Below are 27,335 nucleotides of genomic sequence, written 5' to 3' on the forward strand. Positions count from 1 at the left end.
TATATATATATATATTACTATTTTAAACTATTATTCGATTTTGTATATATTATTTAAAATTATATAGATATTGTAAGGCGGTTATTTCTTAAGGTATAATGTTAGATATGAGTTTTGGAAAGCATGATACTAGTGACGGATCCTTTAAGGGCCAGGGCACCTGGTTTTTAGCCTTCTAACATCTAAATATTTATAATTAGTCTATTATTTAAGCATAACTACTACAATGGCCTCCTGGATTTTCAAAACATAGATAATTCAAGATTAAATAAATGGAGAAAATAACAAGAAATAAATCAAACTGGAGAAAAAAGATAATGCATCCATAACCACTCCTGAGAACTCGCTAATCCAATAGTCTTCGCTTCAAATGAAATCTTTCCCATCACATGTCCTCCACTCTTTTCTCTTGCCCCCGTCGCTCTCCTTCGTGGATCTTTTCCACCGCTTACGCACTTGAAGCCTCCCCAGTAGTCATCTCCTTTGAGTTCTTTTTCTCTCTGGATTTCAGTTGATTTACTTTTGGCATTAATTTCTTATTTAATCGTATTAGAGGATTGCTTCTGTTAAATGTGTTGCTAGTCTGCCACATTAATGTCATTTTTTTAAAAACAAATATAATATTCTCCTATCTAACACTTAGTTTTACCTATGTCAACGACGAGACTTGAACCTTCACCTCAAATAAGGAGGACAACACTTGATAACGCTGAGTCATAAGCTTTTTGATGTCAAATTGTTTTGTAATTATTTCTATAGTACATTGTATTGTCGCATTTTTTTTCTTCCAAAGTGTCACCAGTTATATGTTGATTGTTATCCTTTATGCTTATTTCAATTACTTTTTCAATAAAAACTTCTATAAAAATATCTAATGTTTTATTTAGTTATAACCTAATGTCTGTTTTTATATTTATATTAGTATAATTGTTGTTTTTTGTGTTGATTTTAATAAGGATAAGGACATGAAGATATATAAACAAGACATGTATAACTTTGTTATTGCTTTTGATTAGTACATTAAGTTATATAAACAAGACATGTTGATGTTTGAATATCCATTTTAAAAAAACAAATCAGCATGAAAGCAATTATTTTATGATATATATCTTTTTTACAGTGAACTATTAGAGTAGATAGGATAGATATATTGTTTAAGGTTTGTCCTCGTCTCAATTTTTTTATTGATACGTCATTGTTTTGGCCCCCTATTTATATTGTTCGTGTTCCGCCCCTCCATGATGCGTCTTAGTTCGACAACATGAGCCTTTTAAAACAATCGACGATGATATTCGTTTGAATAGATCAGTTCGATCCAATTTAACTTAGTAAAACCAAATTAATTTTAATTTTTAAAAATGAATCGAGATATGATACAAATCAATAAATTACAATTTGGCTGGATCTATTTTTTTGCTATTAGATTTTCAAGAGTAGACGTTTGAAAATTTGTATATAACCTTAACATAAACAAATACGACTTGTTAGGTTGAAATCCACAAACTTTTAATCCCCTCAAATGTTAGTCAACTTTAATATATGAAATAAAAGAAAATGGTTTGCTGGTGGACTAAAATTTTTTAAAAGAAATGTCGACGAAAGAAAAATATCATATACTTTAATATTATACGTACAAAGAACCGAAGAAGTACTTTTAATATTAAGCTTTTTTATTTAAAAATGATCTTCTAATATAATTTATGAAAAACTCCAAATAAATACAGTAGTTAAAAATTAAAACCTGCTTCTTCGAAAATCGAAATTCATCTCCGTCGGCTCGTTCCCGCCGGCCGCCACGATCGCGTCTCCGCTTCTCCATCTTCGCATCTCGAATCGAACTCGCTCTCACACTTGCTCGGCTGTACATCCCGTTGTCTCAATCTCCGAAATCCCGAATGGCAAGTCCGAACTCTCAATTTAATCTTCATTCTTTTACTTTCCCTTTCATCAGTTTTGGTACACCAAGCAAACCGTTTGATATTTAAGCTTTACTGCTCCTATTTCTGTAGACTAAACTCAAAATTCGTAATGTCAACTGCCCAACTGGCAAGTCTGTTGGCTTGGAGATGATAACATGTTAATGCATGAAAGCTGTTTGATGAAATGCCCATGACAATTATTATTATCCCTTGGGGACTTCTTTTGATACTCTTTACTCTTTAAGCTCTTAGTTATAATTTAAATGCAAGAAAGTTGTTTGATGGTCTCCAACTCTTCTAGGTGATCCACGACAATATGATCAGAGTATTCACCAGTCCTATGAAATCAAGTTTCAGAAATCTTTTTCATCCCAGAAGAAGAACATACTGCTCAATTGAAACAAAGAAAGACATATTATTCGACCCCACAAAACAAATATGCAAAATCATGATGTCATGTCCAAAGCTAGGAGTTGCAACTGCACTTGATCAAAGTGGTATAAGGCCATCACCTGAAGTAGTAGAACAAGTCCTTAAAAGATTCACAAATGCAGGCATGTTGGTGTATCAATTCTTTGATTGGGCAGGTAAGCAACGTAACTATGAACATTCTATAAAAGCTTATCATGCCATGATTGAATCTTTAGCCAAAATCAGACAATATGAAATCATGTGGGATCTTATAAACACCATGAGAACTAAAAACCTGCTCAATATCGAGACTTTTTGCATAATTATGAGAAAGTATGCAAGAGCACAAAAAGTCGAAGAGGCAATCTACACCTTCAATATCATGGAAAAATACAACACCCCTCCAAATTTATCAGCTTTTAATGGTTTATTAAGTGCATTATGTAAATCAAGAAACGTAAGAAAAGCCCAAGAGATTTTTGACACAATGAAAGAAAGATTTAAACCTGATCAGAAAACTTACAGTATATTAATCGAAGGGTGGGGAAAGGATCCCAATTTGCCTAAAGCAAGAGAGATTTATAAAGAAATGGAAAATGACGGATGTACCCCTGATATTGTCACATACGGGATCATGGTTGATATTTTGTGTAAAACAGGTAGGGTAGATGAAGCTATCGATATAATAAAAGACATGGAATATAACGGTTGTGGGCCCACATCCTTCATATACAGTATTTTAATTCACACATACGGGATTGAAAACCGAATCGAAGATGCTGTTGATACGTTTCTTGAAATGGAAAGAAACGGTGTTCATGCTGACGTGGCAGTTTACAATGCGTTGATTAGTGCATTTTGTAAAGTAAACAAGGTTAAAAACGCGTATAGGGTTTTAAACGAAATGGAATGCAAAAAGGTGAATCCAAATTCAAGAACTTGTAACATTCTTTTGAATCATTTGATAGATAGAAAAGAAAGTAATGAGGCGTTTAAGGTTTTCAAAAGGATGATCAAGATTTGTGAACCTGATGCGGATACGTATACGATGATGATTAAGATGTTTTGTGAAACGGGTGATATTGAAATGGGACAAAAAGTTTGGAAGTATATGAAAGGGAAGCAATTTGTTCCTAGTTTGCATACTTTTTCTGTTATGATTAACGGGTTGTGTGAAAATGAAGATGCTTCTGAAGCTTGTGTGTTAATGGAGGAAATGATTGAGAAAGGAATTAGGCCACCGAGGTTGACTTTTGGGAGGTTGAGAAAATTGCTTTTGGATCAAAAGCGTGATGATGTGTTTGAGTTTTTACAACAGAAGTTGAACTTATTGGTAAAAGAGCCATTATGTGATTGATTAGAGGAATGTTTAGATTTTGTTATTCAATTTGGTGGGCCCCTCTCTTATGACAACAATCAGGTGGGCCGTTGTGTACCTGATTTATATCTCAGATGATGTTTTTTGGGCAGCAGTGCAGTGTGTGTCAACTCAAGGGTTGCTGGATGTCACAGTTTGTCTTTTAAGTTCTAGGTTTATTTAACCCTATGGTTTAAATTTTAAATGTAATAATTATTATGTGTAATATTATGTTATATATTACATTGATATTAATTAGTTATATATATTAAATTTAATCAAATTTATTTAAAAATTTAAATAGTTTATTTGGTTTTAATATGACAATCAGTTTAAAATGATTGTATTATGAATAATTCATTTGGTTGTAATTATGAAATAATATAATTGATAAAGTTATAAAAAATGTGTGTGATAAAATTTCAAAAAATTAATTAGTACTAGGGTTGCTTTAAAAAACTAATAAATATAAGGGGTAAGGGCCAACTAGGATATAATATGGGAATTTACATTTGGATGAAAAGAATACTCGAACCCAACAAGAAAATTTGAACCTGAAGGAGAGCAAAAACAAAACAAGAACAAGTAAACATCATATTCATATGCAATTATGTGATTATCTTATCATAACATGTGAATTCATTTTTTTTGTTATTGTGAACTTTGCATGAGCAGATTCATATGTAAATTCAATGTATTATTGTGTGAATTTTATGTATGATTATAGAGAAATCACATAATCATATATAAAGCTCACATGTGGATTCAATATATTAGTTTGTGAATTATATATATATATATATATATATATATATATATATATATATATATATATATATATATATATATATAGTGACATCAAGTAATTATACATCTCATCTCATGTATACCGACATGAAAAGTGTTAGAATATTATAAAGCAAATGTTAAGACTGTATATACGCACAAGCACATTAAATTATTAAATTTTATATATTGATGGCGATGGGTATTTATTTACCATAATTTTCTAGTTGCTATTATTATGAAATTTGGAGTGGTACATGTAAATAGAGCAAAGATGTTTGGGTGGAATTAGGATTTTAATTTTCAACTATAAAAAATATACTTTTGTCCACCAATTGAGTCATTAGTTTTTGCATAATCTTTCAAATAAAAAATTGTTTATCAATTTTGAAAAGAAACAAACATTCACTCAGAGGTGCACAAACACCCGTTTTAAACTGGTTCTGGCAAAAAAAATGGCCTCGTTTTTATTGAAAATGAAATTTTGTAAAAAGTTTTTTTTTGTAATGTAAATTAGCAACCGGTTCAGTTCGGATTTTTTATAAAACCTGAAAAAACCGGTTTCAATTAAAAAAAACTATATCAAACGGATGGTTTAGTTTTAATTGAACCAATTTAAAAAAAAAAAAAAAAAAAAAAAAACCAGTTTCATTTCATTAGACCGGTTAGAATTGTGAAACTCTATACTCGCTCCTTGTAAAATGTCCAACCAAATTAGACATTGGCACCATTTAGAGATGTGACATGTAAAAGAAAAAGCCCAAAAGGCTTAAAATCATCATTTTATTTTTGACCTCTATTGAAATGATTAGAGTTTCTTTATATTAGATGGTCTATCCATTTGATTTTCACAAGTTAAAAATAGGTAGAATACTAGAATGCCAATAAATTGTTAGAGTTTCATATTTGTTTCACATGGTATCTCAAATTTTATTTCAAACTATGTAACCTATCTAGAGTCGGTAAAAATCGATCCAACCCATCAAACCCAACCCAAAATTTACAGGTTGGGTTGAGATTTTTAATCCATTTAGGTTAAATAGGTTAACCCGCCTAACTCATTTAATTAAATACGTTGGGTTGGGTAAAGTTATCAACCCGTTTTCAACCCACCAACCCATTTAACTTTAATATATATATATATATATATATATATATATATATAATTTAATAATTATTTAAATATTACCATGTATTAATCTAAGTATTAATTTATAAATTACAATGTTGTATTGTTATTTAGCTTTTTTAAAAAGACAATCCTAATTCTTATCTTTTTTCTTTGCGCCAACACTAGTCACTCTTCAAAATTATTTTGAAATTACATATCTTTAATGTTATTTGAACAATTTCTTTTTATTTGTGAAATGAGATTGTGCTTTTATTATACTTTCAAAGTTTATTTAAGTTTGGAACTATTTTAAGTGGTAGAATCTTTAGTTAATTTATTTACTTTTTTATTTTAAAATGAGTTAACACAGGTTTTTTATTTTAAAATGAGTTAACACAGGTTTTTTAATTTATTATACTTTCAAAGTTTATTTAAGTTTGGAACTATTTTAAGTGGTAGAATCTTTAGTTAATTTATTTACTTTTTTATTTTAAAATGAGTTAACACAGGTTTAACCCATTTATTTAATAGGTTGGGTTGAGAATTATATAAACGGGTCAACCCGATGACAACCTATTTATCTGAAAGATTGGGTTGGATTGAAAATATCCACCCATTTAAATAAAAATGTTGGGTTGAGTTGAAATCTTAAACCCAATTAATAAATGGGTTGAAACTGAGACCAACTCAGTTCGGCCCATTACCAGCTCTAAACCTACCAATTTGTAGATTTGTTACATTGTTTTGAATTTTTATATTTTTTTCCATGTTGGATATGTGATGTGAAACGTGATTAAAAGTTTTAAAAAGTTTAAGATGCTATTTAATGAAATGGTTTTTAATAAGTCGGTTACATACTTATTTTTTTTTTGAAACGGGAAATCTAACCTACTCCTAAACTACACCTTAAATCCACATATGTCCACGATGAGACTTGAACCCTCAACCTCAAGGAGAGAAGGCAACACCGGATACCGCTGGGCTAGAAACCCTTTGGAAAATGTTCAATTTAACCGGCTACATGTTTGAAGATACATATTTCATACTAATAATGGAACAAAAATGAAAGTTAAATAATCAAAGCTCTTGGAAAATGTTTAAAATATTCAGGGCTATTTAGTAGCCTTTTAATTTTTTAATTAAGAGGTAAATTTTTAACTTTTTAGATTCAAAATGTTTGATAACCTTTTAATTTTTGTCTCTTAATTGATCAACAAACTTTTAATTTTTAAGAGGAGTTGTATCTGAAGAAAAAAAATATGCGTGTTTCAGAAATACCCTATTTTTTCAACATATCTTTTATGGTTTTCCCTCTTCTTTTTATATTTAACACGGCTCTCATTATCCTTCCGCCTACTGTCCTGTCCAACCTTTTAAAAATTTGGATCTTAAAAGTTTAAATCCTACCAAACAAACCTTTGAATAAAACAAACATATAACTTATTTACTATTTAATGCCATCGTCGTTATAATATAAAGTTTGTTTTTAATCCAAGTCAAACCATATACGGAACAACATAAATGATTCATGTATATTGGTCCGTTAATATGTTTCAAGTAAATACGTAATTTCATTTTCCCTTCACACATATTTTAATGATATATGACTAGTTACGTTCATATATCTAATTATTCCTAAAGTAGCACTCAAATTAAATGTTTTTTTTATAAATAAAATATAATATAAGGTAATAATAATACACCTTACCGGAATAATTAACTAATTATATTTATTACAAGCAACATAGATAATAGAAAACAACCCTATTTATGAAAACATTTGATAGATTGTATGAATTTTTAATTCCTACTTTCTATAACCTACCCACCTAACCCACATCCATAATGACAAATTTTGTCATTTAAGTTGATGGAATTTATAGTTTCACCCCTCCAATTTTAGCTTAATTATAACGAAGTCACCCTCACAATATAAATTTTAGAAATATATCAACATGATATGTTGGAATATACTAGTACTCCAGTAGCATAAAATATATGGAAAAAACTATAGCAAAAGACATACTCAAAAGGGACAATGACTTAAAAGGATAATGTATTTTTTGATTTGTACACATTTAGTCACTGATTTTTATTTTCGTTCACATTTACCCCTTCAACTTGTTAAACTGTACACATTTAGTCCTTATGACCGACTACTCCAGATTAGCCGGTAAAAATGACTTAATAGGGTAATATATTTCTCATTTTGTACACATTTAATCCTTAATATTTTTGTACGTATTTAGTCATTAATATATTTTTTTGTTGCAAAATAAGTCATTTATGTTTTTGTACTCATTTAGTACTTATGAATGATTTCTTTAGGTTTTTCTCATGACATCTTACGTGAGATAGCCATATGGTGGTGGGATAGGTTGAGGTGGTCCTGCTATATGTTGTAGGCCAAGATACCTGGTGCGGACAGGCTGTAAGGTGTAGGCACGGAGGCTCGAGAAGAGCGGTTGGGTTAAGGCGGCATGCCGACAAACCCTGGGCATTCCAGTCTGATGACTGATTGGACATGTTGCATGTTGGCATTCCAGTCCGATAACTGATTGGGCCAGGGTATTCCAATCTGATGAGTGTGGGCTCGTTATGCATGATAATACGTTTGTTGTATCGAGTATTTTGGGGAAAATTCACTAAACTTTGTGCTTACCAAGTTGTTTATGTTTTCAGGTTCTATCGTTGACCGTGGGAAGAAGAAGACATGATTGTACACACTCATCAACAGTATTAAGGATTCCGCATTTCTTATATTACTCTGATTTTCGATAAATGTATTTTGGAATAAACGTTTTTTCTTAATAATGAATTTATAATTAGGGACTTTTGCCTTATTTAAAAATGAAAAATTTTGGTTGTGAAAATGAGACGTTACACATAAACATCAAGAGCCCCACACACTTCATCAATGATTGTCCTGCGTAAGATATCGTAAGAAAAACCTAAAGAAATCATTCATAAATACTGAATGAGTACAAAAACAAAAATGTCTTATTCTGAAACAAAAAAATATTAAGGACTAAATGTGTACAAAAATATTAAGAACTAAATGTGTACAAAATGAGAAATATATTACCCTATTAAGTCATTTTTCCCGGCTAACCTGGAGTAACCGGTCATAAGGACTGAATGTGTACAGTTTAACAAGTTGAAGGGGTAAATGTGAACGAAAAAAAAAAAAACTCAGTGACCAAATGTGTACAAATCGAAAAATATATTACCCTTTTAAGTCATTATCCCTACTCAAAATGATAAACATGTTTTATTTTCGAGATAATAAAAAAATATAACACATAGTTATTTATCACTTTTATAATGACAGTAAGTCGGTGTGAGTAGTAATACAAAAATGTAAAACATAAAACAAACAAATGAATCTTGAGGCATGTGCCATGCAAATAAGACAGACAAAGGGAGTAAGTCAGCAGTGGCGAGTCTAGAATGACATGGTTCACTATTTAAATGATATCCATAAAAATTGGAAAAAATTCAAAAAAATACTAATTGCGGGTCTAGATCGGGTCGCATAAACAATTTTTTTAAGTTATTACAATTATATCCAACAAGAGGCTGAGGAGGAAAGAGTGGGGAGTGGACGACTACTGGACGATGTAGCGGAGGGGCAGCTGTCAGCGGTGGCAAGTGGCAAATGGCAACCGACACACCTGATCGGCTGATCGTCAATTGTGATGTAGTGCACCAGATAGTGATCAACGATTGTGTAGCGGGAATTGAGGCTTGAAGAAGGAAACGACGTTGAGACTGAATATTGATGAACGATTATTGTTCCTTTTTTACTTTTTCTTTTTTAATTTAACTTGTAGTGGACTATTCATATTGGATTATACCTTAAAAATTTTGACCTATTAAAATATAGAATATGAGTTGCATTTGTTTTTTTCTTTGCCAAAAATATTATAGTAGTTGACTAGATTTATCTAAGATAGGTCACAAATGTAATAATACATAACTTGTTATATATATATATATATATATATATATATATATATATATATATATAGGTGGGTCAAATGATCCACCTTGGTTATATGTACATTCGCCACTATAAGTCAGCATGGACATTAGAACAAAAGGTATAACTTATAATACAAGTTTATGCACTGAGAGCAAATATCAACAATAAATATTAAAAAACTAAGTAAGCACCATAATTATATGACCAAGTCCTACATGTCTAACCTAGGAGTATCCCCCAATTTCCTTTGAAGACAACCATCTCCTCTTACCATGAACCATCAACGACCCAACCCTCCTTATTGTTGTTGATGCTAGTATTCTTTGTATATGTTAATACTACCGGAAGTGTCGTTTCCTCAATTTCCTATTGATCATTGTCACTCCCAACGAGTTTTCTAATAGCCTCGTTCAAGATACCGTCTAGCAAAGTTCTATTGCATGTCTTCCTCATCATCCTTATTTTTGTTACTTCCATCTTTTTCCTTATTGCTCAGGCAATATTTAGATCATACAACATGGCATGTTTAATGCTACCCTATAAAATTTATCCTTCAATTTTAATGGTCTATCAAGCAAGACACCTGAGGTCATCCTCAATTTTAACTGACCGCCTTACTACGATGAGTGACATCTACCTCGACACCCCATTCTTTGTGGATCATAGACTTAAATACTTAAAACTCTCATTTGGATGAAGAGCTTGCTCACATATAGTTACATCCACTCCTTCATCCTTTCTATCCCCACTAAAATGGTACTAAAGGAACTCAGTTTTAAGAATGTCAGATTTGTAGCCTTTTATCTTCTAACTCTGACATCCATTTGGCTGGTAATACACCTCATCCAAGATCAATAAAAACTATATGGAGAGAGGGGAGAACCCTGATGGAGCCCAATTTTTACTGGGAACAACTATATGCTCTGATAAGGGCCTGGACAAAGTCGTAAACCAGTAATACATATCATGTATAAGTGTATTGTAACACCCTGTTTCAAGTCGTTTCCTAATTCGGGACCGTGACCCGAAGATCAATTATCATAAGGCTTCGGACTTTGAGGGAATAGAGGTTTAGACCCATTTAGATGTGGGTAATGTAGATTATGTGATCCAAGAGTTCGGTTTGTGTTTTGGAGCCCAAGGGTATAATGGTAAAAGTGATGGTTCAGACCTTTCATAAATTAAGGATTTAAGTTCAGAAGGTTTTGAGACAAAGGAGAGTTGATAGGAGTGTAGGGCTTCTCATTACCTTTCCTAGCATATAAAGAACGCCGAAATCGGAGTCGGGACGAAGGAGTTATGGCTTTCGGAAGATAGGAAGAATATGGGTCTAGTCCGGTACGTTGGGCGTACTGGGCTCATGTGATTGCGGATGACCAGCCTGGTACGTTGGGCGTACGACCGCCAGACTTAAACCTTAATTTTTAGGTTTTAGACCATATTTAAGCATCATTAACCTGTAACGCTTGTTCCAGGTGTCAATTATTTTTAAGTTTTTAGGGTTTTGCACTGTTACTCGACGAGTTGGGGAGCCCAACTCGATGAGTAGAGATCGATATTGGACGCGGGACTCAGGGTCTACTCGACGAGTTGGAAGGCCCAACTCGACGAGTAGACACTGTAAAGGAAAACCCTAATTTTCCGGGTTTAGTACCCTATTTAAAGAACTTGACCATTAGGGCTGGCCTCCTTACTCAGAGAAATCCTAGAACTGCCTCCCCCTCTTGTTCCTTGAAGTTTTGAGTGTTGTGGTGTGATTTTTGAAGGAAGTCTTAAAGAGAGAAGTAGCAATCTTGGAGGAGTGATCTTGGATCTAGAAACTCTACATCAAGGGCTGCATTTTGTAGGTATAGAGCCATAACCTTGACATGTAGTGTTTTAGATCTCATCTTTTGGTAGTTTAGGGCTTGTTTTGGAACTTTGGGTTGGATGTCCCAAGATAAGAGGTTTCCAGAGGTTAGGAGTGTAGATATGGCCTCTATAAGACCTCTAGAGGATTAAAGTTGCAAACTTTAATAGCCTCCATGTCCCATTCATGCATTATGTCCACAATGAAGGCTAAAATGGATCTTGGAGAGTATTTCACACATGCATGGACGTAAAGTTAGAAACTTTACGTGATTTGTCCACCCTTGGACACCGGATCTGTGTTTTGGGTCGATGGGATGAGAGTTTAAAGGATTAATGAGTTAAGACCTTGGTCACACCCCCGAACTAGACGGCGGAAACGTCCGGGGGTTGGGTGACTTCATCTTGTAATATCATCACAGTTAATATAAATGAAACATGACAAACACCATCACCATACATACCAAAATACAACCATCGTTGTTTTCATCAAGTATTGTATTAAATATTACATGCCATAATAGTTAAAGTATGATGATACAAAATATGAAAGTTCCACATGTTCCTGTCGACCTTTCTGCTTAACGATTTCCTGAGAATACAAGTTATTTTGAAAACGTCAACACATATAATGTTGGTGAGTTCATAAGCATGTGTGAGTAAAATGTTTTGTATAACTTTGTAAACACCAGAAAATCCGATATTTCCTGAAAAACGATTTGAAATGTTTGTGTCCGATCTTGTATTAATACATATGTGTTAATGTTTGAGAATGTATAAAATGAATGATTCCAGACAATCCGATATTGTCTGTCTATAAAAACATTGAAGTCTTATCAGTGTAAGTTTCCGTGTTACCAAACTGTAAAGGTATTCCGTAAATTTTTATAATGGTGTTAATTCCTCTAAGTGAGTCGTTATAACCATACTTGATAATGACTAATCCGCCTGTCATGACATTTTCGGACGTCGACGTGTTTATGGTAAGGTTTGTCATCCTAGACTGGCCTAGTCTAACTATAGCGAACAACTCAGGTGTGGGGTGTCACCCCCGTATATATCTATACACAAACTCCCGTTCTCCCTCCAGGAGACTCTGGTTATAACTACAGGCTATGGTTGTACACTCAATAGGTGTCAAACGAAGTGTCTCACAAGATCCTTAACTGAAATTTACGTGAATATGAAATTTGCATAGAGTATATTGTTTCCGTGTGTATTTTAAGTTTACAAAGCCAAACGAGTATATATACGTGAATGAATGAAGTCAACAAGCATGTAGATGGATATTTCAGGCCCAACAAGCATGTAAATGGACCACTAAGGCCTAATAAACATGTAATGTATATTCCAGGCCCAATAAACATGTAAATGGACCACAAAGGCCCAATAAACATGTAATGAACATTTCAGGCCCAACAAGCACGTGAATGGACCACTAAGGCCCAATAAACATGTAATATATTTTCTGGGCCCAATTAAGGTGATAATGACGTGATTAATCTGTTTGTTGTTACGTTGGTTGGTTAAGCTTAATTGTTCACCAAAATAACATAAAAGGTCCACTTTTTGTAGAAAGACATTTTTGGTCCTTAAATCCTAAAATTTACAATTTGGACACATTTTTGGTAAAATGACACTTTAGGGCCTTTAAAACCAAAAGTTTACATTTAAGGGCTTGATTCGAGTAAAATAACATTTTTAACCCGACTTTTGTCAAAAGGATCATTTTCGGCCCAAAAGTATAGAAATTATTCATTTTGGCCCAAATTAGATAAAATTATCATTTTCAGCCCTTATAACCGAAAAATAACATTTTTGGTTCAACTTTGTTTAAATTGACACTTAAGCCCACAAAAATCCAAACATTTACAATTTTAGCCCAAAACCGTGAAAACCCATTATGAGACCCATTTGTGAAAGTTTACACTTTTAGCCCTTCTAAAATCATAAATACTATAAAGATCCATATTTAATCAAATAAATCTTTTCCAAAACCGTGAATTATGCATAATACTTCATTTTTTGATTATTTTGACATTTTTGGCCCTTTTATGCAATTTTCTTAGTTTTAAACCACCTTGAATTGTTTTAAACCTTTTCTTTGCATAATAAGTTGTATCAAGTGTTATGTTCCACAAATATCATCATGTTTTAGCATATTTTTGAGTTCATGAAGTCTATAACACACAAACACATTTGGATTATGAAAAACACACAAAATCATGCATATACACATAGATCTACACAAAACAACTTGTATTCTCCCCCAAAACATAGTAAAAACCGAAAATAGGGGGTATAAACTCACATTGGTTTGATGGATTCGGTTTTAAAAGAATATTGGAGGAGTTTTCGGCTCTAACAAACTTCCTTGAAGAGATTTTCGAGTTCTAGGAAGTTCCAAGAGCATGGATTATGAAATAGAGTGTTAAAGAGTGAAGATTATCATAAAATGAAGTTAATCATCATACTTAGAGAGTAGCTTACCCAAGAGTGATGATCTTTGATGAAAGGCTTTGGTGAAACACCTTTAGTTCACGAATCTTGGAAGAAAAAGGGTAGAATACTCCTTGGTGTTTTAGAGAGATGTGAGAGGAATTGTTAGGGATTGTGAAGTGGAAAATGGGGGTGTTGTGGATGCTCTCGGCCAAGGGTAAGAAGAAGAGAAGAGAGAAGAGAGAAGAGAGAGATGAGAAGTGACATGCATGGATAAATGAGATTTGTCTAGATAAATGCTGTGTAATTGCATGGATATCCATTAAACAAACATGAGGTGTCAAGCCTTAATTTATGTTAATTAATTTTCCTTTTTTTGTGTATATATGGCCGAGAATGAGAGGGAAGGAAAAGAGAAAGAAATGTTTGGGCCATTTTTGAATATATTCGAAATTATGTGGCCCACTATGAAGGTTTTCGGCCCATTGGACCCATTTGAGGGTTTACGGCCCAAAATGATGAAAGAATTGGGTTTATGGCCCAAAAGAGTGAACATAATGGGTTTTCGGCCCATTTGGGTTCAAGAAGATTGTTCGCGGCCCGTAAAGGGCCATGAAAATGAAGTGAGATATTTTAGGCCTAACATGGCCCAAAAGGTTATAGTTTAATGAAAGTGGGTCCAATTAGAGTCCAAATGGAGTTCCTTGGCCTAAAATAGCTAAATTGAAAGTTTACTGGCCCATTAGGCCCAATAAGAGGATCCTGGTCCATTCTGAGTTTGAACCGGGATATTAGGGTTTCAAACCTAAAGTTGAGTATATAAGATGTATTGAGTTAGATTTTGAACTTCACGAGTGAGTTTTTGGTTCAAATGGTTGATTTTGGATAAGCATCGAGCATAATATCAACTTAAAGTTACAAATTACACAAAAGTTGAGTACATGAGGACAAAATCTCCTAGCCAAAAATGCTAGTTGTGACAACCTTCCTCAAAGGAGCTAGGGGTTGAGTCTAAGGCATATTAGATGGTCTTTGGGGGTAAAGTTGGAAACTTTACCCCTCTAGACGTCTATATGGTTAAGGATCTGTTGTATGGAGCTCTGGATTCGACTGGAAAGGACTGAATGCGCGAAGACAGGGGAAACTCGACGAGTTGGGACGGGTTTCCCTGTTTCTGGATGCAAAGCAACTCGACGAGTTGGCTAGGGTTTTCCCCGGTTTTCTGAACACCGAAGGAACTTACCTAGTTGCGGGATGCACTCGACGAATTGGGTCAACATGGACTGTTGACCTTGACCGTTGACTTTAACTTTGACTTTGACCATGGTTGACCAAGTTGGACTTTTAAGGGTCTGAAAGGTTGAGTTGTATACTAAGGATTTGTTTATGATTAGGGAGTTGGCAGAGCTGACACTCGGAGCTTGGATTTATTCAGCTACAATTTGCATTGAGGTGAGTCTCGTCACAATACCAATGGGTCGAAGGCACCAAGGTCGGCCCATTTTATGTTATGTGGTACACTAGTTGATGTAGTGATATGTGGTATGCTAGTTGGTTATATGATAGGTGGTATGCTAGTATTTATGTGATACTTGCAGGAAAGACCATGGGGGGAGCCCATAACGCTTGGATGTAAGACCATGTGGGGGAGCCCATGGCTTTTCAGGTAAATACCATGGGGGAGCCCATGAAGCTTGGATGTAAGACCACGTGGGGGGCCCATGGCTTAAAGACCATGAGGAGGAGCCCATGACACTTGGATGTCAGACCATGTGGGGGAGCCCATGGCTTTCCAGCTAAAGACTATATGGGGAGCCCATGACACTTAGGTGTAAGACCATATGGGGGATCCCATGACATCCTTGAGTAAGACCCTGGGAGGAGCCCACGACATCCTTATATGTTCGTAAGCATGGCTTATGTGGTTTATGTAGCTTTTATAGCTAATATGGATTATGTGATTATGTGGATTGTGTGGGGTATACTCTGGGGAACTCACTGAGCATTAGCTTACAGTTTGTTAATTTGTTTCAGGTACATCTGAGCCTAAGGGCAAGGGCAAGGCTTGATGGCGCAGCATGCACTCTTCGGCATTTGATTTGATGGGGCACTCTGATATTTGAAATAAAATGTTGATGTTATGGATTTTGAAAACAATTGTCATTGTTATTTCATATTTTATGGGAATGTTTTGGTTAATTAAAAATGAAAAATTTATTTGAAAATTTGGGTCGTTACAATTAACCCTTGGAACCCTCCCCATATTCAGCCTCCATCCCCCTCAACCTGAAATATCGAACCCTAGCCCCATTTATGAATATCTTGAGCCTCTTGAGCATTTGTATGAGATTTTGGTGCATCTTTAAGAAGAAGAAGCTTGGAGAAGGAGCATTGGTTGGATTGAAGCTTGTGGATCCAGAATCTATTCATCTTCACCATCTTCCAGAAGGTATAAAGTTCCTAGCTTGGTGATTCTTTTCTTAAATCTAGGAATAGTTGGGTTTTTGGGCATATTTGGTCCCATGAGTTGATTCTTGTGAGTAAATGCTACTCCAGAGGTTTTGGGTTGTTCATTTTGATGTTTTTGAGGTCCCTTATTCATAAAGTTTGCATCTTGATGGTTGTGGACCAACCATGCATGAGTTGTTGACCTCTTGGTGAAGCTAGTAGACTAGATTTGGGTTTTGGGTTTCTTGGAGCCATGCAAATGCATCAAGTTGATGACTTTATTGATTAAGACACCCATAAGAATTAGATCTGAGTTTTGGAAGTAATGTCTTAAGGGATTAAGCACTTTTAAGTGAGTTCTTCGTCATTTTGATATTTTAGAAACTTAAGTTGGGTGTTGGGCTCTATTAAGCCATGCAAAGTCATAAAGTCAAGAACGTTATGACTTTAGAAGTCCATTAGGCTTAGACTTGAGGATTTGGACATTTGGTATTAAGGGAATAAGACCTAAAAATGAAGTCTGTTGACCGATCCGTACATTGGGCGTACTCGACCATGTCACCGTTTTCTTATATGCTTAGTACGCACGGTGTAAGGGGTGGTGTACGCATATCGTACTCCTGGTTGGGGAATTTGGTCACTTTTGGGTCATTTTAGGGTTTGGACCATATATGGTTGAGTCTAGGCTTGGAGGGGTAAAACGGTCTTTTACCCAAGGAGTTGTTATTATGTAAAAGGACCCTGATTATGGATTATGATCTATTTAGTGATTGAGATTTATTTATTTGTGATTAGTGTGGGGATTTCCCGTTTCGACAGTTCAAGCGAGAAATTGGTTTGTCATCGGAGGTGAGTCTCTTCACTGTACTCATGGGTCGAAGGCACCAATGCCGAACCACTGGATTATGTTTATAGGATGATATTTGTCTTTGTGACACTTACTGTTATGCCTGTATGTGTTTGTTGTCTTCGTGACTCTTGCTGATATGATCACATGCTTAGTTGTAAGGGGTGAAATAGACCCGATACCGGTTGAAAGAGACCGAAGGGGGTGAAATAGACCAGTACTAGTTGAAAGAGACCAAAGGGGTGAAATATACCCAATATCGGTTAAAAGAGACCGAAGGGGGTGAAATAGACCCAATTATGTTTGAACTTTTATGTATGTATGGTATGAGGTATTTTGGGGAACTCACTAAGCTTTGTGCTTACAATTTATGTTTTTGGTTTCAGGTACTTCCGTTTTCGAAAGGAATGACCCAACTTGATCGCACTGTATCCCTTAGAGTTTTAATTCCGCACTGAATGTTTACAAACTACTATGATGTTTTGAGAATACTTTGACTTTGATCGTCTTCTGGAACAATGAATGAATGGTTTTGACTTATTTAAAACGAAAGTTTTATTAAGTATTTTTGGGACGTTACATGTACAACCATGACATATCTCTTAGGGAACCCTCTAGCTTCCAAGGTCCTCCAAATTATCTCATGAGATACATGATTGTACATCTTTTCGAGGTTGATGAACATTATATGGAGGTCTCTGTTTCTGTTCTTATATATTTCTCTACAAGTCATCTAAGGAGATGGATCGTTTCAATCTTAAACTAAATTGCATTCTTAGTATTTCACTAAATGAACATTTAATTAATATTGAAAACCAAGCATGTGAATACATCGTAACCAATATATTTTATATACACATCTATAAGGTTTTTTCACAAACTTTGAAAGGAGAATGAAATCCAAGATATCATTCTTGTTACAAGTATTAGACGGACAATAACAAAGATGGTTTATATATAGACCTGTCAATGGGGCGGGTTTTGACCCTGATTCGCTCCAAACCCGTAGGAATTTAACGGGTTTGGATTTTAATTTTTGATTCGTTTACCCGTTTACGATCCATACCCGTTTACCCTTTTAGTAAATGGGTCGGGTATGGATCATTGTCGATCCGCTCCACTTATGACCCGCCCCATTTAATATATATATATATATATATATATATATATATATATATATATGACAACAAAATATACAACTCGATGTTTAAGTAAAATGTGATTTTTATTGTATTGGACTTTGAGTACTAATCAATGTACATCTTGTTTAAGTAGACATTTTATCTTTTTGAGAAATATTACTTTGAGGAACACATAAAAATTATGAAAATTTAATATTATAAAAGGGTCGGGTAGTCGTTGATTCGGTGGATACGAGTATGGATTCGACTATTCAAGACACTGAGGGTTATTGGAGCGGGGCGGGTCATGTTTTTATTTTTTTTAAACGAGTTTGGATCAAGGGTGATTCGCTCCAAACCCGCCCCATTGACAGGTCTATTTATATATTTATTTGGATTTATAAAGTTTTCCATGCTTTCCACATGAAACTCAAGAGATATGATGATACTTGATTGTTTTTATACAAAACTTCCAAAATCAATGTTAGATATAATACATTAAAAACGATGGTTATATTTTTGTATGCGAAATTATAATATCAAATATGCATCTTTTGCCATATAAAATACAATTTAAATGCTAAAAAATACAAGACATCTTAACATTTCACCAATGAATGCAACTTATTTTGTTAACCATGATAAACTTTTCATTTATGTAAAATTTACTAAAATTTGATAGAAACCTACAAGTTTATTATGTTAAATAATTAAAAACAATATGCTACATAAGTTACAACATCATTCAAACGTCTTGATTTCTTTTATATTGCTACGGTTGCCATGTAGGGGCGTAGCTAAGCTTCAAGAAGGTAGGTCCTAGGACCTACTTTTTTTTTTTTAAATACAACAAATATATATAGAAAATATGAAGGAACTATCTCATTTTTGCTAAAAGACCTACCTATTTTTGCTAAAAGACCTACCTATTTTAGTTTTATTTACATAAGGAACCATGTGGTTTTTGGTTCTAGATTCGACACTGTTGCCATGCTTATGATCTTGAGAAAAGAAAATATTTATCAAAGAAAAGACCTAAAAATGACAAGAAAGAAACTTGGTTGCTCAAAATAATAACGCTTGAAAAGTATAATGCTCAACTCATAAATCGCCATTTGCCTTAAAAGATCAACAAGTCAAAAAAGGAGAAAACATTTATTTGGGTGTGCTTCGACTACTCCGAAAAATTGTTCAAGAAGAAAACCCAGCATACACACACACCAACACCATCAGCTCAACCAGAAATTCCAAAAACACCACCTTCGTGCATGCTCATCTATGGCCTCTATATTACCATCTAACATCCTCATTGTTTCATCAACAACAGTAATTAGCTCAAAAAACTAAACGATTTCCAGTTTTCTTCTCATAAATCCATCGCAGATTCTGTTTATTTGCTGGGTTAATGGCAAATGCATCCTGGGGTTTCACTCCTACAGTTCCTCATCTTGATCGAACGAGGATATTTCCATCTATAACCATTTTTCGATCTGGGTTTTATTCCACTGATCGAATTTCCAAGAGGGTATCCTGCGCAAGTACTGCTAATGGTGCTGATAAGCTATCCCCTTCCGAATCTCGCTCCCCTAGGTACTTCTTCTCTTATGATTGAATTATTTTTAGGTTATTCTATATCTATCAAATATCAATGCCTCTCTTATACTTGTACTTGTTAGTTTGTGGGTATTTGTGTATTTGCTGTGTTGTTTGTTGTGTGTCTGTGTGTCTGCAGCTCCTCTTTTCCATAGATTTTGAATGTTGAATCACTGAAAAATAGCGTAATTATCTTTCTTCACCATTCTATACACTAATCAGGGTCGCTGAAAGAGTAGACTATTTTTCCCCACAAAAAAGAACAACATAACTGTGGTGCTTGCTTTCGCATCATGATTAGTGTATAAAAGGGTGATCTTGGTGCATGAAAGGGCTTTGCAATGATTAAGGAGGAAAGTCAGAGAGCTTTTTATCAGATCATTGCATTAAAGTCTGCATTTTAGCATTTGATTGTGCAATTCATGTAAAGAAATCAAATGTCTAAGTTTCTTGCAAACTCTGTTTTGCCTTCCTTGTGGATCTTTATTATACTATAAGAAGTTGATGGTATTCAAGTGTCTTTGATATATTTGCTCATTGAATATATATAATATAAAAGGTGGATGGTATTACTTTGGAATTTGGATCATGTATCCATAAGATTCTCTTATTTTGTCATTACTGAAGTATCTCATAATACTATTTATTCTCTTAATTCTTTTTCAGGGTAGTTGGAAAGGGTTGCAAGTTAGTTGGATGTGGTTCTTCTGTACCTAATCTTCAAGTTTCTAATGATGATCTTTCTAAAATTGTTGACACAAATGATGAATGGATATCTGTTCGAACTGGAATCCGTAATCGCCGAGTTCTTACAGGTTGTTTTTTTTTTTTTACAAATTTGTCCTCATTTATTTTTTCAAGTTTCCCATGAAGTTGATGTTAATCTCAATTGTTCATAAACAGGAAAAGATAGAATGACAGGATTGGCTATTGAGGCAGCTCAGAAAGCCCTAAAGATGGCAGATGTTGATCCTGATGATGTGGATTTAGTCCTGTTATGCACATCAACCCCTGATGATCTTTTTGGTAGTGCACCTCAGGTCTTACTTCATCAAACTTTAATCTCAAAAAAGTAGAAAAAATGAATCTTAATGTGACATATCCCAAAAAGGAGATTTGTTTCATTTTGACTCTTTTTCATGTGTCAGATACAAGCAGGACTTGGGTGTAAGGGAAATCCATTGGCTTTTGATATCACAGCTGCTTGTAGTGGATTTATATTGGGTCTAGTTTCAGCTTCTTGTTATATCCGAGGTTATTATTATTATTATTTTTTAATTAAATTAAATATGCTCAATGTTTTGATAATTTTTATTAAATTTTAAATGTAGGTGGTGGATTTAGAAATGTTCTTGTGATTGGAGCAGATGCTTTGTCTCGTTATGTTGATTGGACAGATAGAGGGACTTGTATTTTATTTGGTGATGCTGCTGGTGCTGTATTACTTCAGGTTATATTATAGCAATGTACTTTTTTTTTTTTTTTTTTTTTTTTTTTAAAAATTTGTGTATTATAGCATGTGAAAGTAAATTTACTTTTTTTTTTAAAATATTGTTATGTGAGATTAATTGTTGCAACTTTTTGCAGGCATGTGAAAGTGAGGAAGATGGGATGTTTGGTTTTGATTTGCACAGTGATGGTGAAGGCAACAGGTTCTTCCTCCATGAAATTTCATATATTTATTGTAACAAATAGTTCAAACTAAAATTTACCTATTTGCCCATTGTTAATTGTTGGTGAACAAATAAAAGATATCGTTTTTTTCTTTTTCAGACATTTAAATGCGAGCATCAAAGAGAATGAAACAGAGGATTTATTTGGTACAAATGGCACAATCCCGGGATTTCCTCCAAAGAGTTCGTCTTATTCATATGTCCAAATGAATGGTAAAGAGGTGTTTAAGTTTGCGTGTCGGGTGGTCCCACAATCAATCGAGTTGGCTCTACAAAATGCCGGGTTGACTCGGTCTAGCATTGATTGGTTATTGCTCCATCAGGTATACCGAATAAACCGTCTGAATTAGACTAAATGACCATTTTACCCTTACATTCCCAAAAAAAATTCACGATATTCATCACTTTTAACGTGAATGGTACAAAGATTGTGATTTCGGGTCCCACGGACCATTAAAGGTTGACGAGTGAGTGAGGGAAATGATTCTCTCTCAAATTTAATTTGTTGTGTGTGTAAAAGACGTAAATGCCCTCATCATTAATTATACAGGCGAACCAGAGAATCCTTGATGGGGTTGCAACGCGTTTAGAAATCCCGACGGAACGAGTGATATCGAACTTGGCAAACTACGGAAACACGAGCGCGGCTTCGATTCCGTTGGCGTTAGATGAAGCGGTGCGGAGCGGGAAAATCAAATCCGGGGAAACAATTGCTGCTGCGGGATTTGGGGCTGGTCTTACATGGGGTTCTGCTATTATTAGATGGAACTAAAAAAACTAAATATTCAACTTATAACAACATTTTACATGCTTCACTTGTCTGTCTATTATAATGTCTTTTATTTTATTTTATTTTATTTCTTTTTTGGGTTTGAGTTTTGTTCTATTGTAGTTATGCTGTTTAAAGGTGAAGAAGAGTTGAGGTTCCATTCTTAAGGATATGTTTTTTTTTTTTTTTTTGCTGATTGTTTGTTTTAATTTGAAGTGGGTTTTACTCAATGTTGGTCAATTTAGAAACGAAAAAACTGTCATAAAAACTTTTCATGGACCATATCCATCAAAATGAACAAACCATGAGGCCAAAACTATAACTTTACCCTGCAGTATATCATAAATATATATACATCAAAAGTCAAAACAAGTATACATTTTTTTATATATATTTATAAATAAAACATACAAATGAATCAAATCAACCTATTCCACTTCCCAACAATCAAACTCATGTCAATTTTGTCGTTCATTCTCATTCCAATTGCTTTAACATATTTCGTTCATTCCAAAGATGAGCATAGTCTAAAATATTGTATCCATCATAATAATAATATATCAAAAGTAAAAACAGTTGAAAATAATGTCTGAAATTCAAGTCTTGTTAAAATGAGCGTACTCTTAGTCTTTTACCATGATTCATATAAAAAAAATAAAACATACAGTCTAGTATAAATTGGTCTAAAATATTATATCTATCATATCATCTTTTACTTCAAAGGATACAATCAAAACAAAAACATGTTTTCAGATTTTAATGCCTTCGACCTTTGGATTCGCTTTTTGAAGCCATAACCCCTGAAATCTGGTTTACCTCATACAATATCGCAGCCGAGAATAAAAAGCTGTGTAAAAATTAAAAAAATTCATATCAATTTCAACAAATAATTTGTATCTGATTATCAATTACTAGATTTAGTAATCCATATAAAAAATATATATAATAAAAAAAGTGAGATAAGCTACCAAGTTGTTATACAAACTCGATGCACAGTGCCAGCAGCAACAAGAGCAACAGCTTCAGCTAGAATAACTGCAAATGAAAAAAAATAAAAAATCATGAAGTTTTATTTATCCATAATAGCAATGTACTTATATCCTTTTTACCTATAGTAATAACATACTTACATTTCTTTACCACTAATAGCAACGTGCTTTATTTTTTATCCATAATAAGTTGATTAATAACAATGTACTTCATTTTTTACCCATAATAACAACATACTTATAAATAATATAATGCTGTAAAAATGCATGTACATTGCTATTATAAGTAAAAAACAAAGTACATTGCCTATATCAGTAAAAAGAGAAAAATAAATTGCTTAATGTATTCAGAGTTCTTGGAAGCAGGTAAGAAGTTAGAAGGCTAATATCAAGTCACCTGCACCCCATCCAGTTTTAACCCCAGAAGTTTCCTGGAAATTTCCAATGAACTGTAAAAAGGGGAAAGACAAAGTTAAGCACTTTATCATCATCAATTATGTAGTAAGAATTTATATTCACATTTGTGAGTATGTTTTGGAAGTAAAATAAGTAATGTAAGCAAGTTAAAGTGCAAGTTTTGATTAATTATGTAATATCAAAGTTGGACACTCATAACACGAAAGAGTAAAAGGACCAAAATTGCCAAGTGGATAAAATGTAGATATACTTTTGGAATTGGTGAGTAAAAGAGTTGAAATTTTGAAATATTGGATAAATGAATCTATAGTGTGACTATATGGCTTCTATCAAGATAGCTAAAAACACTGTTCATCATGTCAAACAAGATTACCAAACAATTTATAATTTCATTATCAAAAAGAGATCACAAAACCAGCTACATGAGCAATTGAGCATGAAGACAATTATTGCACAAATCCAATGAAAGGTAATGGTTATGTCACCATATTCATTTTGGTGTTTAAAACCAAACAAAAACAAAAATCAAATCCACAATTTCGCCCTTATCAAAGAGCTCCAACATATGAATTAGTGCATGGATGCATCATTGCAAATTACAAAAGATTTTCAAAAGCATGAAAGTGTTGATAGATAAGACTGAACTCACAGTTAGTAAGAAAAGAAACACAAGTGAACTGGTGAATCCTCCAAGTATGGTGAACAGTTCTGATGATGCTAACTTCCCTCTATACATTTCTTGCAGTGAGAGAGTAACAACAAAGAGAAGAAGAGAATATAGCATTGAATTCCCAGCTTCGGCCATTGGCTTCAAAGCATTAAAACAACAAAAACAAATATCATTAGAACATGTTTGTCCCAAATCACACTTGTTATAATTTATAAAACAATAATTATTACAAAATCGGGAGCTACTTAAAGCATACAGCACCAAGGAGCAGTTTCAAGAGCTCAATTTCACTTTTGAAGGACAAAACTTGTATCGTCATTTAGATCAAGAAGACTATTAATCAAACATACGGCATTTAAGATTTTACAACTCAAAACGCACAAAAATTTGTTGGAGATGAAGCATAATATTCAGCATGACAGATCAGTGTGTTCGCGAACTTAGCTAAACTACCCATAAATAAATTTGCACCTACTTTTCAAAACGTAACAAGTGTAGCTCGCAATCGCATATGTTTTTTGCAGGAACGAAGACCAAACAACCAAAGTCTTCGGTATATCAACAATCACAACGCAATAATCCAAACTAAAACTGTAATGCTTGATGATAGCTTCTCGAATTATAAGATCAACAAGATATTAGGTTTTTAGTGAATCAAACAAGAGACAAAAGGAAGGATCTGGAGCAAACCTTTTGAAAATGATGAATCCGACGCTGATTTATGTCCCGGTGACCACCGTCGTTTGGTGAACGACAACAATGGAGAAGGTTTAAAGGGGCACCTAAATGGGCTACAGATCAGTTGGCTATTAACTTGTTAAGGGCTACACAAGGGTATCCAAAATAAATGGGCAGTTGATCCGTCAATAATATTTGTATTTTCTAAATATTTCAGTTAGTTCATTTCATATATTGATTTTTTTTCATTGATTAAACCTATTCAAAGTTTTTAGAGGAATATTTAAAGATTGAGATATTTCAATGTGTTTGGCTCGCCCATTTTTAATGATTCACAAGGATCATCCATTCACATTTAGAGATATCCAAAAGCACCACCCATTGAACATCTAGAACAATCTAGAGATGTCACATTAGTTACTTGAAAATTCTTCTAGAATTAGTATTTTACCCGCCGCTATGCGGCAATAATGGATTTAAGTAGAGGTGAACATGGTACGATATCAATTTTTTCCTCTAAACCGTGTACCATACCAACTACAATTGGTATAGAAAAATTTCTACCGGTTCCATACCATGGGCGGAGATAGCAGGGGGGCTGCCGGATGCTTTGCCCCCTGAATCTCCTTTAAAAGTCCAAACTATAGTATAGATCAAGAAAGGATGTATGTATAATTTTAAGTCCACATAGGTTTTCTGTGATGCAAAGCAGTATATAGAAAAGTAATAGGGTTATGACTATAAGTAAAATTGAGGCCCACAACTAAAATCTCATAGACTTTAGTACTTCAATCATATTTTAGTTATCGATTTACCTTCATTTAGTTTAATTCATTTAATTTAATTAGTTTAATTATGGCTCTTTTAACTGCCAATTAACCAATATATTATATAAGTCCTATATATGTAAGATTTTTTTACACTATCGTCCAAGACCTTTTTCGGACACAATATAAGCCCCCGTTATCCTCAAATCTTGGCTCCGCCCCTGTTCCATACCAAGTATACTTGGTACTAATATGTTTGGCTACCAATATGTTTGGTTGGTACAAATTAGTAATAGTATACGTCAAATCCTATTATTTTTCTTTGTAAGATTTAAAGATAAGATAATACTTCGCGTAATTTTAACTATTAGTGAAGAAACTAGTTATGTAGTTCATTTAATTGTTAAAAATATCTAATGAAGTACCATTAAAGTAACATTTTAATTTTGTAATTTAAGTGGTAGTAAATATTAACGAATGCGGCTAAATGACTTATATCATGGTCTTAAAACTATAAACACTAAATACAATTGACAATTAAAATATACGATTTTGTGTGTGTGTGCGTGTGTGTGTGTGTGTATATATATATATATACACACACACACACAAACATACACACATACATACACACACTTACACTTATAAATGAATTGGTTGGTACGGTATTACCATGATATTCAAATTTGTGTACCATTATTGTACAAAGATTCCTCAATTAGTACAATACTACCAACCAAACATGTTGGCTACCAAACATATTGACTATCAACTTTCTTGGTTCAGTTGGTAATATGGTTGGTTTTCCTTGATACAATTTTGACAACCCTAGATTTAAGCAGTAGAAAGTTAGTTTCTATTTGTTGAAAGTAGACGAAAATGTTATTTCTATTTTTATTTCAATTGAGTATATAAATCTTTTGATACTACATGTATCATTTTTGGTGAAAGAAAATACATCGCTATTTACCATTTTTGGTGAAAGAAAATGCACTACTATTGCTGTTAGAAAACATAGTAGCTTGCTACTATATTTGGTAATAAAAAACAAAATACATTGTTTTTTTTATCAAACATCGTAGTAATAAGCAAGGTTCTAAATGGCGTGAGGCGTGGCGTGACGGCCAGACCAAGCCTCAAGCTTAACGAGCCATGACGTTTTTCAAGGCGTGATGTTAAGCGGCGATTTTGTATTAATTTATAATTATATTACCACATAAATATAAATTTATATTAAATATAACTACTTTTTAAAAGTGTTATATCAACAACTAATAACAAAAAATTAACAAAAAAATACAATATTTGTATCTCCGATTAGAAAAAACATAATAAAGAGAAAAAACGTGTCTCAAACGAAAAAACACGCGTCATGCCTAACATCAACGTTATGAGACTTTTCGTAACGGCAAAAGTCACGTCTCACGTCATGGCACGCCTTGGCGCGGCCATAGCCCACCTTTTAGAACATTGGTAATAAGTATAGAAGTACTATGTAAGTTGATAG

At 33.6% G+C, this 27,335-nt stretch overlaps 3 protein-coding genes across 4 annotated transcripts; 2 read left to right on the forward strand and 1 right to left on the reverse strand.

Moving 5' to 3' along the window:
* The first annotated feature begins 1,668 nt into the window (after nucleotides 1-1,668).
* Nucleotides 1,669-3,988, forward strand: APPR6 (Tetratricopeptide repeat (TPR)-like superfamily protein). The gene is made up of 2 exons (XM_079054436.1): nucleotides 1,669-1,898; nucleotides 2,221-3,988. Exons 1-2 carry the CDS (start codon nucleotides 1,896-1,898, stop codon nucleotides 3,685-3,687), a joined length of 1,470 nt encoding a protein of 489 aa, XP_078910562.1. The 5' UTR covers nucleotides 1,669-1,895; the 3' UTR covers nucleotides 3,688-3,988.
* Nucleotides 3,989-19,400: 15,412 nt separating this feature from the next.
* LOC145120775 (beta-ketoacyl-[acyl-carrier-protein] synthase III A, chloroplastic-like) lies at nucleotides 19,401-22,474 on the forward strand. Its single transcript, XM_079056569.1, has 8 exons — nucleotides 19,401-19,862; nucleotides 20,532-20,680; nucleotides 20,769-20,905; nucleotides 21,014-21,119; nucleotides 21,197-21,315; nucleotides 21,453-21,517; nucleotides 21,639-21,861; nucleotides 22,089-22,474. Exons 1-8 carry the CDS (start codon nucleotides 19,678-19,680, stop codon nucleotides 22,308-22,310), a joined length of 1,206 nt encoding a protein of 401 aa, XP_078912695.1. The 5' UTR covers nucleotides 19,401-19,677; the 3' UTR covers nucleotides 22,311-22,474.
* A 436-nt stretch (nucleotides 22,475-22,910) lies between these two features.
* Nucleotides 22,911-25,250, reverse strand: LOC145118918 (keratinocyte-associated-like protein). 2 transcript variants are annotated; one of them, XM_079054575.1, is made up of 6 exons: nucleotides 25,074-25,212; nucleotides 24,859-24,993; nucleotides 24,363-24,521; nucleotides 23,694-23,745; nucleotides 23,276-23,342; nucleotides 22,911-23,154 (listed from the first exon to the last, which is right to left on the reverse strand). In XM_079054575.1, the coding sequence occupies exons 3-6, from the start codon at nucleotides 24,516-24,518 to the stop codon at nucleotides 23,064-23,066; spliced, it is 366 nt and encodes a 121-aa protein (XP_078910701.1). In that variant the 5' UTR covers nucleotides 24,519-24,521; nucleotides 24,859-24,993; nucleotides 25,074-25,212; the 3' UTR covers nucleotides 22,911-23,063. The 2 variants fall into 2 exon arrangements, with proteins under 2 accessions (XP_078910701.1, XP_078910700.1); XM_079054574.1 differs by lacking the exon at nucleotides 24,859-24,993 and having other exon boundaries at nucleotides 25,074-25,250.
* Between the last annotated feature and the right edge of the window lie 2,085 nt (nucleotides 25,251-27,335).

The sequence above is a fragment of the Lactuca virosa genome, chromosome 6 (genome assembly GCF_052849685.1).
Source record: "Lactuca virosa cultivar CGN04683 chromosome 6, Lactuca_virosa_CGN04683_v6, whole genome shotgun sequence".
Classification (NCBI taxonomy): domain Eukaryota; kingdom Viridiplantae; phylum Streptophyta; class Magnoliopsida; order Asterales; family Asteraceae; genus Lactuca; species Lactuca virosa.